At 48.0% G+C, this 13,036-nt stretch overlaps 1 protein-coding gene across 2 annotated transcripts in view; it reads right to left on the reverse strand.

The window, feature by feature from the left end:
* Window positions 1–753: 753 nt before the first annotated feature.
* The window catches only part of ATP6V0A4 (ATPase H+ transporting V0 subunit a4), a 52,888-nt gene continuing 40,605 nt past the window's right edge, over window positions 754–13,036 (reverse strand). The window contains exons 17-20 of one of the 2 annotated variants that reach the window (XM_021692893.1): window positions 9,450–9,578; window positions 5,560–5,677; window positions 2,268–2,439; window positions 754–883 (exon numbers count right to left, since the gene is read on the reverse strand). In XM_021692893.1, coding sequence (XP_021548568.1) covers window positions 790–883; window positions 2,268–2,439; window positions 5,560–5,677; window positions 9,450–9,578 — 513 coding nt within the window. In that variant the 3' untranslated portion in view covers window positions 754–789. Of the gene's footprint in view, window positions 884–2,267; window positions 2,440–5,559; window positions 5,720–9,449; window positions 9,579–13,036 lie in introns of both variants that reach the window. The other variant, XM_044920247.1, reaches the window with a different exon arrangement.

The following is a 13,036-nucleotide window of genomic DNA, read 5'->3' on the forward strand; positions in this document are numbered from 1 at the left end:
CTCTACACCTGGCTCTTAGCAGTTCACCAATCCAGGAGCCTTAGAAATGACTTCAGGGCCAACAGACCCAGAGAGTAAGGCTGTCTGGTGGTCTCCTTTCTGGCAAGCTGTTTTCCAGAACTTTCTCAAGCCTTCAAAGCTCTTTCTCCAGTTCCTGCAGCATCTTGTGTATCCAGCTACTGCTGCTGCTGTCATGTTGTCACACTTCATTCCACAGGATTTAACAATGCAGAGCCACACTGTTCCGCCCTCCTGTTCATACAGAGAACATTACCCTTTCTTTCCCACCTGCAGTGAAGATTCATGAGAAAGTTCCTAATCTCATAAAGCTTAGCAAAGAGAAAAGGTGTCTGAGGAACCAGGAAATGAAAGAATAAACTAATCATAATCCTCTGGAATTAGTTTGTGTACCTCTATTGCTTAGCTTTGGCCTGTAATTATCAATACTAAATTTTACGGAATAATTTTGCACAAAGACATCTTCAAGAACAAGGGAACGGCCCAGCAGTTTATTTTCTTAAATATCATACTTACAAAATTGCAAGAAAACATCAGTGTAGCCCTCCCCATTTTAGTATTTCAGACCCAACCATGAGGTCTATAACATGGTGAAGTCATATCAAATCCCAAGGCTTATAAGTAAAATATACAAGGCTTCCCGCCTCCAGCGAGCCAAGAACAATCATCCCATTGACCAACTCGCGCAGGCTGACGCTGAAGACGAGCCAAACTTCTCTTGCTGGCACAGACACTGAAGCCAGAGGTGATGGCAGGCTGCGGGGCCTGTAGCTAGTCCTCGGCTGGCCCATCCAGGATGCATTTAAAGGAGAAAGGAGAAAACTTGTAACCAGCCCCGACGTAGAACTTGTTCTGGAACTCTACCCTGGGGAGGGTTGGGGGGCAAGAAGAAGTGAGATTAAACACATAAACTAGAGGCTGGCGGCCAAAGGGAAGAAGCAGAACATTTATAAAATCAAGCTGGGGGGTAGGAAGGCACTCAGGCTGGTGGCCTCCACAGGGATCCTCTGATCCTTAAAACCCTTCTCTTGCCTCCCGCTTACACTTCTCCCTGCCTCTCCCACCCTACTTCCTCCAGGCGTCTGCTACCCCCGCTGAGAGCACGGCAGAGCCACCCTCCCCACGGCTCCCATAAGCCAAGAAGCCCTCGCCGGGCAGCCTTGTCTCACAAGCCAGGGACAAGAAAATGTCTCCCCGGGGTGAGACGTGGTTTGTCTTCTCCATCCTGATCTTAATTAACCACGGGGCTTACGCTATTGCAGAATACCCAGAACCTTAACTTAACGTTCTGATGACTTCCATCATGGATACATGTATGATCCTTTATGCTTGAGGATGTAGCAGAATTCATTTCCTCAATGACAGGGGGGAGAGGCGATGTTACAACCTGAAGGGGGGATGCTGTGATTCTGTCTGCTCAATACATGGGAGTGTCAATACTTTTCTTTACAAACGGCGGGCACAGAGGGAGGTAGAAAGCATCAGTGAAAGCTGAAGACAGTCTGTGGGGTATGAGGGTGCACACACACTCTCAAGATTCTGGGCTAAGAGATGACTCGGAGGAAAAACAGAAGCTTCAACAAATGTTTTCATATTTATAAACCTAGTGATGGCTGATAGTCTGCGGACACATCTGTGAATGTCAAGGGCTCCTGCGAGTGCCTTCCTCCTTCCAGGTACCCTCCTTCTGTTTCCACTTTGTACAGGGCAGGAGGCTCTACCATTGGTTTAATTCCTGCACTCAGCAACAAGGGCCAAATGTCCCAGATTCGCTCAGCGTGCCTCTGTGAGCCTCTCTGATGTGTCATCTTACCAGTAGTTGGAGGTGTCCCTTATCTTGAAGCCAGTTGTAATATAACAAGCTAACATTTAAAAGAGAATGAGTAAATGGGAACTAACATTTAGTATAGGGTGGCCATTATACATGTATACACACACACACACACACACCCATGCACATGCACATACACTGCACACACACACATGCGTACACATGTGCACTAACACGTGCATGCACACACATACGCACGCATGCGCACACACGTGGATGTACACAAGCACACACACATGCACACACACATACACACGTGTGCGCGCACACAGGCACACACACAAATACACATACATCATCATGTAATATTACACCAACAGGTGACTGAACCAGGTCAGGGTCTGAAGCCAGCTGGCAGGTCCCGTGGCTCACCCGCTCTCTAGGGCACACGGAGCCTCTGCGGGGCAGCCTTGCTCACCAGTGCAGTCGCAGGGCGTGCAGGAACGCAGACAGACCCTCCATGATCAGAAGGATGGCTACCGTCAGCACAGCAAATATGGTAAAAATGATGAAGACCCCAATGAGTCCTCCCCAGCCTCGCAGACGAAGGCCAATGTTCATCACCATGGTCCAGAGCACCTCCGACAGTTCTGTGAGAACAGGAGAAACATTCTCAACCACAGGGTTCATCTTTCCATACTCTATTCCTGGGTCTGCACACCCTAGGATCCCAAATCTCAGCTCTCGGGTGGAGAACAGGCACGTGTGCCCTAGGGCACCTGTAGGAGATTGTCAACGGCAGCTTTGCTCATGATGGAGGGGTTTCTGTCACAATGACAAACATCTGGTAGCCTGTTATCCACCAATGAAAGTGAGCAAACTATAGCTACCAGCAGCAACATGAGTAAATGCCAGTAACATCATGGTACGCCACAGAAGCAAAACACAAAAGAATACATATAATATGATTTGATATGGACTGAATGTTTGTGCCTTCCCCACCCATCAAAGTCATATGTTGAAGCCCTACCCACCAAAGTGATGGTATTCGGAGAAGGGGTCTTTGGAAGGTGATTAGGGTTTGATGAGGTCATGAGGGTGGGGCCCTCATGATGGGATTAGTGCCCTTGTAAGAAGAGACATCAGAGAGCTATCTTTACATTGTTGGGTTGAGACTTGAGGTTACCCAACCGAAAGGTCACAGTGGCATGGCCCAGAGAGATCAAGCCCTGTCACTTGCACGTGGCCACCGGGACATGATGAGAAGAGACCCATGTGGGAGCACAAGAAAGAGCACCTGTGTCTGTACTGTGCCCCCTGCCCCCGAGCTCTGGCTTTCGGCTGGAATAACACAGGGTCCTTCATGGTGGGAACAGCTTCACCTCCATCTACTTATACCCCTACCCACTCCCCTGCACTCTGAGTCAGCACGGACTCTTTGCCTCTACATTTACTAAATTATTGAAATAAAAACTGAAAGCAATTAGAACTGCACCATGCTGTGAAACTCATGTGGCTTCTCTTCCCCACGGCCCTTAGATACGGCAAAATCACAGTTTTCCCGAGAGCTGCTTTCCTCTGCTCCGGGTGCCAACGGGCAAGGGGCTAATAGTCATACCATCTATTTCCACAGGGCTTTTCAGTGAAGATTTCTCATTCACAGTAGCTCATGGGAGCCTCCCCCCACACCTGTGGGAAGGCAGGTGCTTAATTTCTAATGTTTCACTTTCACCTCCTCCTTGTACCCCCATCTTGGTGATTTTTTAAAAAACATTTTATTTATTTATTTGACAGAGAGAGAGAGCACAAGCAGGGGGAATGGGAGATGGAGAAGCAGGCTTCCTGCTGAGCAGGGAGCGCCAAGCGGGGCTTGATCCCAGGACGCTGGGACCATGACCTGAGCTGAAGGCAGACACTTAACTGACTGAGCCACCCAGGTGCCCCCATCTTGATTTTTGAAGCATGTGTCCAAATACAGGCTCCCTCAACTTAGGTCTTAACATGGCACCAATGAACACAATATGCTAGAGTAGTAAATTTCCACTGTTTTAAGCTGCTGAGATCTGGGGGTGGTTGTTACTGCAGCACATTCTAGCCCAGCCTGACTAATACAGCAGGCTAACTATGAGAACCACACAGGAAAGTCAAGGCACACACAGGTTAAGCTGCTGCCTGAGTTACTGAGCTCAAAGTGGTAGAACAGAAACTAGAACAGAATCAGTATTTGTTGTCATTCTACCAAACTACCTCTTCAAGCAAGTTTGTTAGCATGAAGCAGAAGGTATCCATGGGAACTATATGTCTCAAGAAGTTGCCAGAAATACCCAATGGGTGGACCATGCCAGGCAGCTGTGAACCACATGGATTTTTTGGAGTCAAATTACATCCTCAGTGAGCATGGGCTGGCCAGAGGAGACCTTCCTGCTCTATCTAGCTGTGACCTGAGCCCTTCAAACCACACCTGAGATCAGAGCTAAAGGCAGACATCAACACCACTGACCACACAAGCTCAGAGATCTGTTTTGGGTCCCTGGATAACCACTTCACATGAGTGCATGTCAATGCACAAGTAAACATGCGTGGGTGCTCATGGGTGTCTGTGTGCAGATACTTACAGGCTGGATGTATGCATCCAAGCACCTGTGTGCATGCAGAAGTGTGTTTGTGTGTATGTGTGGGAGCTGATGCAAGGAAATGAACACGGCCTGAGCAGTGAAGACTAATGGTGAGCGCTTGCATTTCTGCTACAAATCAGTAAGCAGGGTCACTTTCATTGCTTTGGTTTCTATCCATCAAGCACACACTTCGGCCTGGTTTCTCAGTTCCACGCATTGTGCTCAGTGTGGGAACACAGGGATAGAAGACAGGGACCTTGCTTTCAGGAGCTCACAGTCTAGTAGGGAGAAAGGCTAATCACAACAGAATTGTAATCACTGCTAGGATGGGGCACTCCCAGAACTCAGGGAAAGGGCACCTTCTAGACCGGAGACCAGGGAGGAAGATTCCCAGGGGAGGTGCCATCTGAGTGAGTTCTGAAGGAGGAATTAGCTACCAGTGAGGAGAAAGTTAAAGGAGAGAGGAATAGGGGCGCCTGGGTGGCTCAGTAGGTTAAGCATCTGACTCTTGATCTTAACTCAGGTCTTGATCTCAGGGTCATGAGTTCAAGTCCCACACTGGGCTCCACACTGGGCATGTAGCCTACTTAAAAAAGAGAGAGAGAGGAATATTTCAAGCAAGTGGGCTGCAGGGCAAACACACAGAAGGGCCCAGAGAGTGTGGCAGCTTCAGGAGCCTCGGCGCAGGTCCTTGTGGCCACTGCCTCCTTAGAAGAGGAAGGTAGGACAGTCAGAGCCCAAGAAACTGGAGACATGAAGCCTGCAGCTGGTGTCAGAGTGACGAGCCCAAGAGCCAAGAAATGCAGGCGGCCTCTAGAAACAAGAAATGGTGTCAAGGAAATGGATTCTCCCCTAGAGCCTCTAGAAGACGCCCAGCCCTGCTGACACGTTGGTTCTAGGACTCCTGAACTGTAAGATAGTAAATGTGTATTGTCTTAAGCTGCTAAGTTTGTGGTAATTCGTTACAGCAGTAATGGGGGACTGGTACAGAGGGTAACCGCTCTGAGAATATAAAGTCAGGCCTACGGGAAAAAAGTCACATCTTCCTAAGAAAGAAGAACCAGAAATAACCCAAGAAGGCACTTCTCCCAACAAGTACTTTGATTCTGTTTCCCAGGGGAGCTCTGACTGTGACCCTGAGGGCCACTCACTCACGTGCATGAGCCAGGCTGAGGGCCCAGAGCCGGAGGTAAGAGGCTGTGTTTGAAATGCAGCCCAGGCAATACTCAATCGTGTGGATGGCTTGATGCACAAAGATGTCTCCAAAATTGAACTGAAAGAGAGAGTTCTTTATTCTAATTTCATTAAGAATTTCCTCCATGGAAGATATCACGAATGAGACACAGATGAATAAAACATGAGCTCCACCGTAAGTCGCTTCCAGTTGAACTAGGGGAAAACAAATATTAACATACTCGTAGGAAGAGAACTAGCAGCACAAAGTAGGAGATATAATATGTGTGCAGTAACATTTCCCAGAAATAGTTGAAAAAAGTTCAGAGAAGAGAGAACAGTTGGTAAGGCGTCACAGGAGGCAGATGGGCGCTGAAGGAGGGGGAAGCATCCGGAAGTAAAAGATAAGCAAGACCATTCGTTCTGAAGGAAATGACTCCTGCTAAGGAAAAGGCTGGGAACATTGGGAAGGCGAGTTCTCGAGGAAAACAGTTTGGCTGGAAGTGGGAGCTTGTTTGGTGAGGAGTAGAAAGGAGAGACCAGGTGCTGAAGTTTCAGGAAAGGACAGATTTGAGAAAATAACCTGGAGTCAATGAGGAACCATAAAAAGCATTTGAGTAGAAAGTGGCCGGCGGGGTGGGGGGCAGGGGCAACATAAAGAAGTATTGGGGGGAAGATTAATCTGGTGACAAAATGGACCAGCAAGGGCAAAGCCGGTAAGCAAAAGAGCCTGTTTGTTGATTAGCTTAGGGGTGGGGAGGATGAAACAGCACACAGACAGCGATAGCCCGTTGTTGGCCTCACGCACTCTGATGCTGTGGGGACAACCATCTGACTGGCACCATCCCAACCCTCGCATGGCTCACAGTCTGGTGGGGACAACGTGCACAGAAAGTACAATAATCAAGAATCAGCGGTACGGTGGGGACACAGAAGGGCCATTCACCCAGGAGGGGCCCGGATCGTACAGGGCTCTGAGGCACCTGAGTCTGAGCAGCTAAAAGAATGGCATTGATAGAAATGGAAAATTGGAGAAGGAGATCAGTTGATATACTCAGATGTGTTGCATTTCAGCTGACAGCCGGCCACACAAGTAGCATCTCTCAGCACACAGTAGTAGAGGCAGGATAGGCTCAGAAGAAAAGTCCGGGCTGGAAATGGGACACCTAGGACCTCACCTGTGGAGGAGCAACGGTGGGAAGGAAGTGGACTGGGAAGATAGACAAGGGAAAGAGCACAGAAAGAAGAGATCCTAGGCTTGGAACACATCTTCATTTGGAGGTGAGAAAGAACAAAACTGGTGATGCAAAGAAAAGGTCAAAAGGCCAGGAGGAGTCACAGGGCTATGGTCAAGGTTGCAGAGAAACCCGGGAAGGAATGGGGGCTGTGGTCACGCGTGTCAGGAGCCATGGAGAGCAGACAGGAACCAATGTCTCTGATTCAGCAAGGAAAAGAGCTGGGAGGAAGTGAAGGGCAGGGAAGGGCAGAGAGGGAGAGAGTGGAGAGACAGAGTCAAGGTGAAGGAGGGATGTGTAGTGAAGCATTAACCCCACCAAGGAGAGGGCTGGCTTTGTCCTGGCTCCTGGGAGGCAAGCCCTAAACTCCTCACATCTCCCGCGTGAAAGAACTGTCTTTGTTATTCATGGTAGCCCCTGGGACCACATCTGATCCCTTCTGTGGTTGGAAGTTTGAGACCAGGAGCCAAGTGATTACAGTCCAATCTCCAGGGAGCAGATGGGGCTGGAGACCGAGTACAACCACTGGGCTGCCAGTCTACGGAATGAAACGCCAATCAAACTTTGGACACTGGAGCGCAGGTGAGCTTCCTGGGCTGACAAGGCTGTGTGCATAGTGCCACATGCTGGGAGATGAATGCCTCCCTAGGGACACAGAATTCTGGAATTTGGGACACGTGGGTGGCTCAGTTGGTTCAGCGTCTGCCTTTGGCTCAGGTCATGGTCCTGGGATCGAGCCCCACATCAGGCTCCCTGCTCAGTGGGGAGTCTGCTTCTCCCTCTCCCTCTGCCGCTCCCCCCTGCTTGTGCGCTCTCTCTCTCTCATTCTCTCTTCAAAAAAAAGAATTCTGGAATTTGGAACCCTCCCAGAGTTGGATTCTGCCTATGTGCCTTTTCCTCTGGCGGCTTCTGATTTCTATACTTGTGCTACAGTAAAACCCCAATTGTAAGGATCGCACTTTACTGAGTTCTCTAAGTCATTCTACAGATTATTGGCCCTGAGGGAATGTGAGGGACCCTGAATTTGTAACTGAATGATCTGAAGAGAGGGTGGTCCTGGGGATCCCCAAACCTGTGGCTAGTGTCGGAAGTCTTGGGCGGACTTGGCAGTCTGGAGAGCTGTGCCCTTAACCCTGAGTTTGGCCAACACCCGGTGTGGAGAGAGGTCAGAGAGGACTTTGAGGGGACAATGTAATCAAGCCTGTGTTTGCTTTGCCACAGGAGACCACACATGATTGCACTCGGGGGAAGGGACCTACGAATGGCGCCTCAAGTCACCCAAACAAAGGCAGCCCGTTCACTGCAGAAGCAGCTGGGGAACCCTGACTGGGCAAATCCTGAGGGCAGGAGAACAGAGGAGAGAGATTGTCCTGGACAGGCTGGGACGGGATGAGTCAGATGATGTGTGGGCTGGATTCTAAAACATCCCAGCAGGTCTGACAGACTCAGTAATATTAATAGCCACTAATATGGGCTACTCTCTGTACCTGGAATCTTGTCGGAAACATTTGATCCAGATTTTTCATTAATTCTAATTGGCCATCCATTAGTTTAAATGGTATATATATATATATATATATATATATATATATATATATATATATATTTTTTTTTTAGTCATTAACACCACAAAGGGAGCTTCTTCTAGCCTCCCTCAGGCTTCACAAGAACCCTGTCCCCACTCCAGGATTAGAACAGAACTCCAGTTAAAACCCCCAGCCAGTTGAGGCTTATCGGGTGTTTTAGTGATGGGATAAAAACAGCCACCTGCTTCATCTGGGAAAATGTGGCACATTCCTGAGGGAGAGTGACTGCCCATGGACAGAAATGAGCAGGGAGGGAGGAGGAAAGAGAACAATTCCTGAATTCACAGGAGAGGCAGATAATGTTACAAAGATAGGTCAGCGAAGTCCCAATAGAGCCAGGGTGGGGACAGGAGAACAAAGAGGGGAAGGCTGCCGGGCAAGCTCGTGTCCGGGAGGGGGGCCGGGAGTAAATAACCCGCCTTTGACTTCAACAACAGGGCTAGATTGGGGCTCGGCTCTTGGTTTGAGGGGCACTGACTGGACAGCTCCTAATAAATGTAGCTGACTGCCAAGGGCACGGTTTGGGGTCAAGGAGGCCTCACTAACATCGAGGACCTCCTATGCCAATAGATCTCACAGAGACAGCAGCACCTGGGTTAAAATGTTAAAACACTCCTAGATTGGTTGGTGAGGAGTTGTTGTTCTTTTCTAATTTTTTTTTTAAGATTTATTTATTTTAGAGAGAGACAGTGAGCTAGAGACAGGGCAGAGGGAGAGATCTCTTGACCCTGAGATCATGACCTGAGCTGAAATCAAGAGTTGGACACTTAACTGACCGAGCCCCCCAGGCACCCCGAGTAGCTGTTGTTCTGACCCTATAGGCACTCCCCCTCCCTTGCGACCTCCCCAACATCCCACGACTCCTCAGCTACAGGGCTGCCACGAGCACGGTCCTCCTGACCCTCCCAGATCCACCGCCCAAGTCCTTTCTGATGGGCTGGTGGCCATGCCCTACTGGCTGGTAAATATTTGACAATCATCCTTGATGAGATCCCACATCTAGAATCTGTACAGACTGGGGAGTCTTTGTCAACTACCGAGTCCCACATACCTCTTCTTCATGGTCATCCTGAGCCCCATGGGCACCTGCAGAAGCCCTCTGGCCAGCACTCATGGAAGGGCTGGAGTTGTCACCTTCAGTGTCCTCTGTGGCTTCTTCTTGGATCCTGGAGGCCTGCAGCTGTCAGCAAGCAAGGAAGTGAAGCACTAAATTCACCCTTAGAATTAGAATTACTAATTCTAATTAGAATTAGAATAAAGGCTGTCATTAAGTATTAAGTATGTACCAGACACTGTTCTAAACTCTCTCTACATCATCTCATTTAGGCTTCATGACAATCTTTTCATATGAGCACAATTATCACCTCATTCTACAGAGAAGTAAACTATAGCACAGGAAAGTTAAGAAATGTACCCAAGATCACACAGCTTGTAAGGCTAGTTAGTAGCAGAGCCAGGATTCAAACCCAGGCAATCTGATTCCAGAACATGTGCTTTTCTCCATGGTGCTCCAGAATGTGCCAAATTAATCTGTCTTTACAGTAAACCAGTGCATGCACAAGAGTACCTTTTATTGTTAAAATATATATATATACAATATCATAAAATAGTCAGTTGTACCTTGGACACAGCCTTGTGACCTGAACAGCTAGATTTCTGCAGGCAAAATTAACTAGGAGAAATTAATGACTGCTATAGTCTGAGTGTTTGTATCCCCCCTAATTCTTATATTGAAATCCTAAGCCCCAAAGAGGATAGTAGTCAAAGGTGGGGCCTTCGGGAGGTACTTAGGTCATGAGGGTGGAGCCCTCATAAATGGGTTAGTGACCCTATAAAGGATTCCCCACGCAACTCTCTTGCCCCTTCCACCATGTGAGGACACAGTGAGAAAGTGCCAGCTAAGAACCAGGAAGGGGAGCCTCACAATGATGAACATACTGGAGGCTTTGAACTTGGACTTCACAGCCTCCAGAACTGAACAATCAATTTATTGTTTATAAGCCACCCAGTCTGTGGTATTTTGTTATAGCAGTCCAAACAGAGTAACCCAATCCCTTTTTCAACACTAATATACTCTTTTAAAATAAAAACATCACTTTATAAAAACAGCTAAGAAAAAAATTCAAGGACAAAAAATCTAGGTGTAGTCAGCATATAATTTGGCCTGGTTTTATCCGTGAGTTTGTTCGTTGATTTGTTTTAGAGTAGGGGAGGAGGGCTGGAGCAAAGGGAGGAATAAGACTCCACTCCCAGAACAGCGCCCAACATGGGGCTCACTCTCATGACCCTGAGATCCTGACCTGAGCCAAAATCTAGCCTCAGATATTTAACCAACTGAGCAAACCAGACGCCCCTCCCTGAGTTTGAATAGACTATTTCTTTCAAGTTACTCTGAAACTTAATGTCCCATGCCCAAAGTATTTCCTAGAATGATTTTATGGGTGGAGTATTGCAAATTAGGCATTAAGGTCTTTTTACCTTTCTTTCTTTAGTGGGTCTACAATCTAATATTTGCAGAGCTTTAGGCAAAGGTAAAAATGGAAGTCCACATGTCATATATTTAAGTATTTAAGAGTTATAAGTCAAGCCCACAGACCCCTAAATAAGATATGTTCTAGCCTCCTATCTTGATAAATCAATCAATCAATGAATCAATCAGGCCTCATAGGAACTTGAAAGGTCAGGTTCAAATTCAGAGTCCTACACCAGGACATGGCAGCACAGGTGAGTTGGCCCTGCACTGTGGCATGCACCTTCTCCTTCTCCTTTCTGTTCTCATCCCACAGCACGAGGGCCATGTGTGCACACATGTGGACACTCCCGCCACAGTGTCCATGTTCCACCCACACTCCCCAAAAAGAGTTGCCCCATGTCAGGGTCTAGTGGTACCCATGCCACTGTGTGGTTGGCACTTGGTAGGGCCTGGAAATGGACTTGAGTCCATTTGGACAAGAACTCCAGGGTGCCAGGTCCCAAGCGGGGACTCTGGGTAAGCCTTTCCCCTTGGCCCCATAGTTCCTTATCCCATGATGAAGGATATGGCTCGTGTTAACATGACTTTGTCTTCCTGAAATCCTATTTTCTCTCCCCCTTAACTTAAAGAAGAAAATCCCAAACAAGACACAGAAGATAGTTTTTCCATTTCAATCCCTAATTTCCAGCCTTTCCTGGTCATTATCCTGGATTTGGTTAAAATGAACATGAATAATTTTGCAGAAGCATAATACTGGACTTTATAAATCCTAGTGCCCATCTTCTACTAACCATCTCACAGTCTTTGAGCTGGGTGCCCAGTGAAATCAAATGTACAACAACTCAATTTTAAATTAGTTACTGACAACTTTCTGAAAACACATGTACCAAAAGACATGCACAAGGATATTTACATCAGTATTATCTGTAATCACTAAAACTAGAGATAAGCCAGGGACTTCCAGGGAAGATGGCAGGGTAGGAGGATCCTAAGCTCACCTTGTCCCTTGGATACTCCTAGATAACACCCATATCCATGTAAAGAACCCAGAAAAATGACCCAAAAACTGGCAGAACAGACTCTCCACAGCTAAAGGTAGAGAAGAAGCCACATTAAAAAAAAAAAAAAGGTAGGAAGGGCAAAGGTGCAGTTAGGAAACAAACTGACGCATGACACTGTCCATGGGAGGGAGGGACACACAGGCTTGGAGAAGGGAGAGGAGTAGATTCCAACCAGGCACCCCAGGTGCAGGGTACCCACACTAGGAGGACAAAGCCCCGTATCATTTGGCTCTGAAAACCAGAGGGGCTTAGCTTTACAAGTTCTTACAATCAATGGGGTTTAACACCTAGAACTGTAAAAATCAGCAGGCTCCACCCTGGGAAAGTTGGAGGGGATAGGAAACTGAGTCCCCACCTTTAAAGAAAGAGCACAACAAACAGCCCACTGAGATGCAGCATAGAAGCAGCAGTTTGGAGAAAAGGGATATAAGGGAAGGAGATTTATTACTAATCTCAGAACTAGTACTAGGGTGGCAAGGATCTTTGAGTTCTCCAAGAACAAAAGAGCTGGCCCAGCCATTTCCTTCCCCCATCCCCTAGCCTAGATACACAGTCACCTGCGGGAACCAGTGCAGCCAGCAAACATTCTCCACCCACCTTGCTAACAGTGCCCCCAACCCTACCCTACCCCCCACCACGCTTTTCTGCCAACCAACCCCTCCAACCCACCCTTGGCAAGAGTCCATCCAAACCAGCACCACAAGCATGGCATTGTGCAAGCAGCACCCACAGCATTTATCACCATTCCAAAGTGACTCTTGCCCTGGGGAGAAGGGAAGATAACCACACAAACCTGTTCACGAGTGGCCCCAGCGGTAGGCTGGGGACAGACATCGGGACTGATGGTAGGCCCTGTCCACCAACAAAAGCTTCTCAGGGACAACACAGGGAAAGTGCCCTGCAGTTCAGTGCTACTGCATCTCTGGCAAATGCCTGGTCTGTCCCAACTCGAGCCCAAACTGGCTCATTAACAACACAGGGACCAAACCCTGCCCACAACAGGCAAAGAGTCATTGCAAATGACTAGACTAAAGGCAAACATAGCTCAGCCACAACAGTAGGACACACACAACACACATAGGGGACCTCCCTGAAGACTGATAT

The sequence above is a fragment of the Neomonachus schauinslandi genome, chromosome 12 (genome assembly GCF_002201575.2).
Source record: "Neomonachus schauinslandi chromosome 12, ASM220157v2, whole genome shotgun sequence".
Lineage (NCBI taxonomy): Eukaryota > Metazoa > Chordata > Mammalia > Carnivora > Phocidae > Neomonachus > Neomonachus schauinslandi.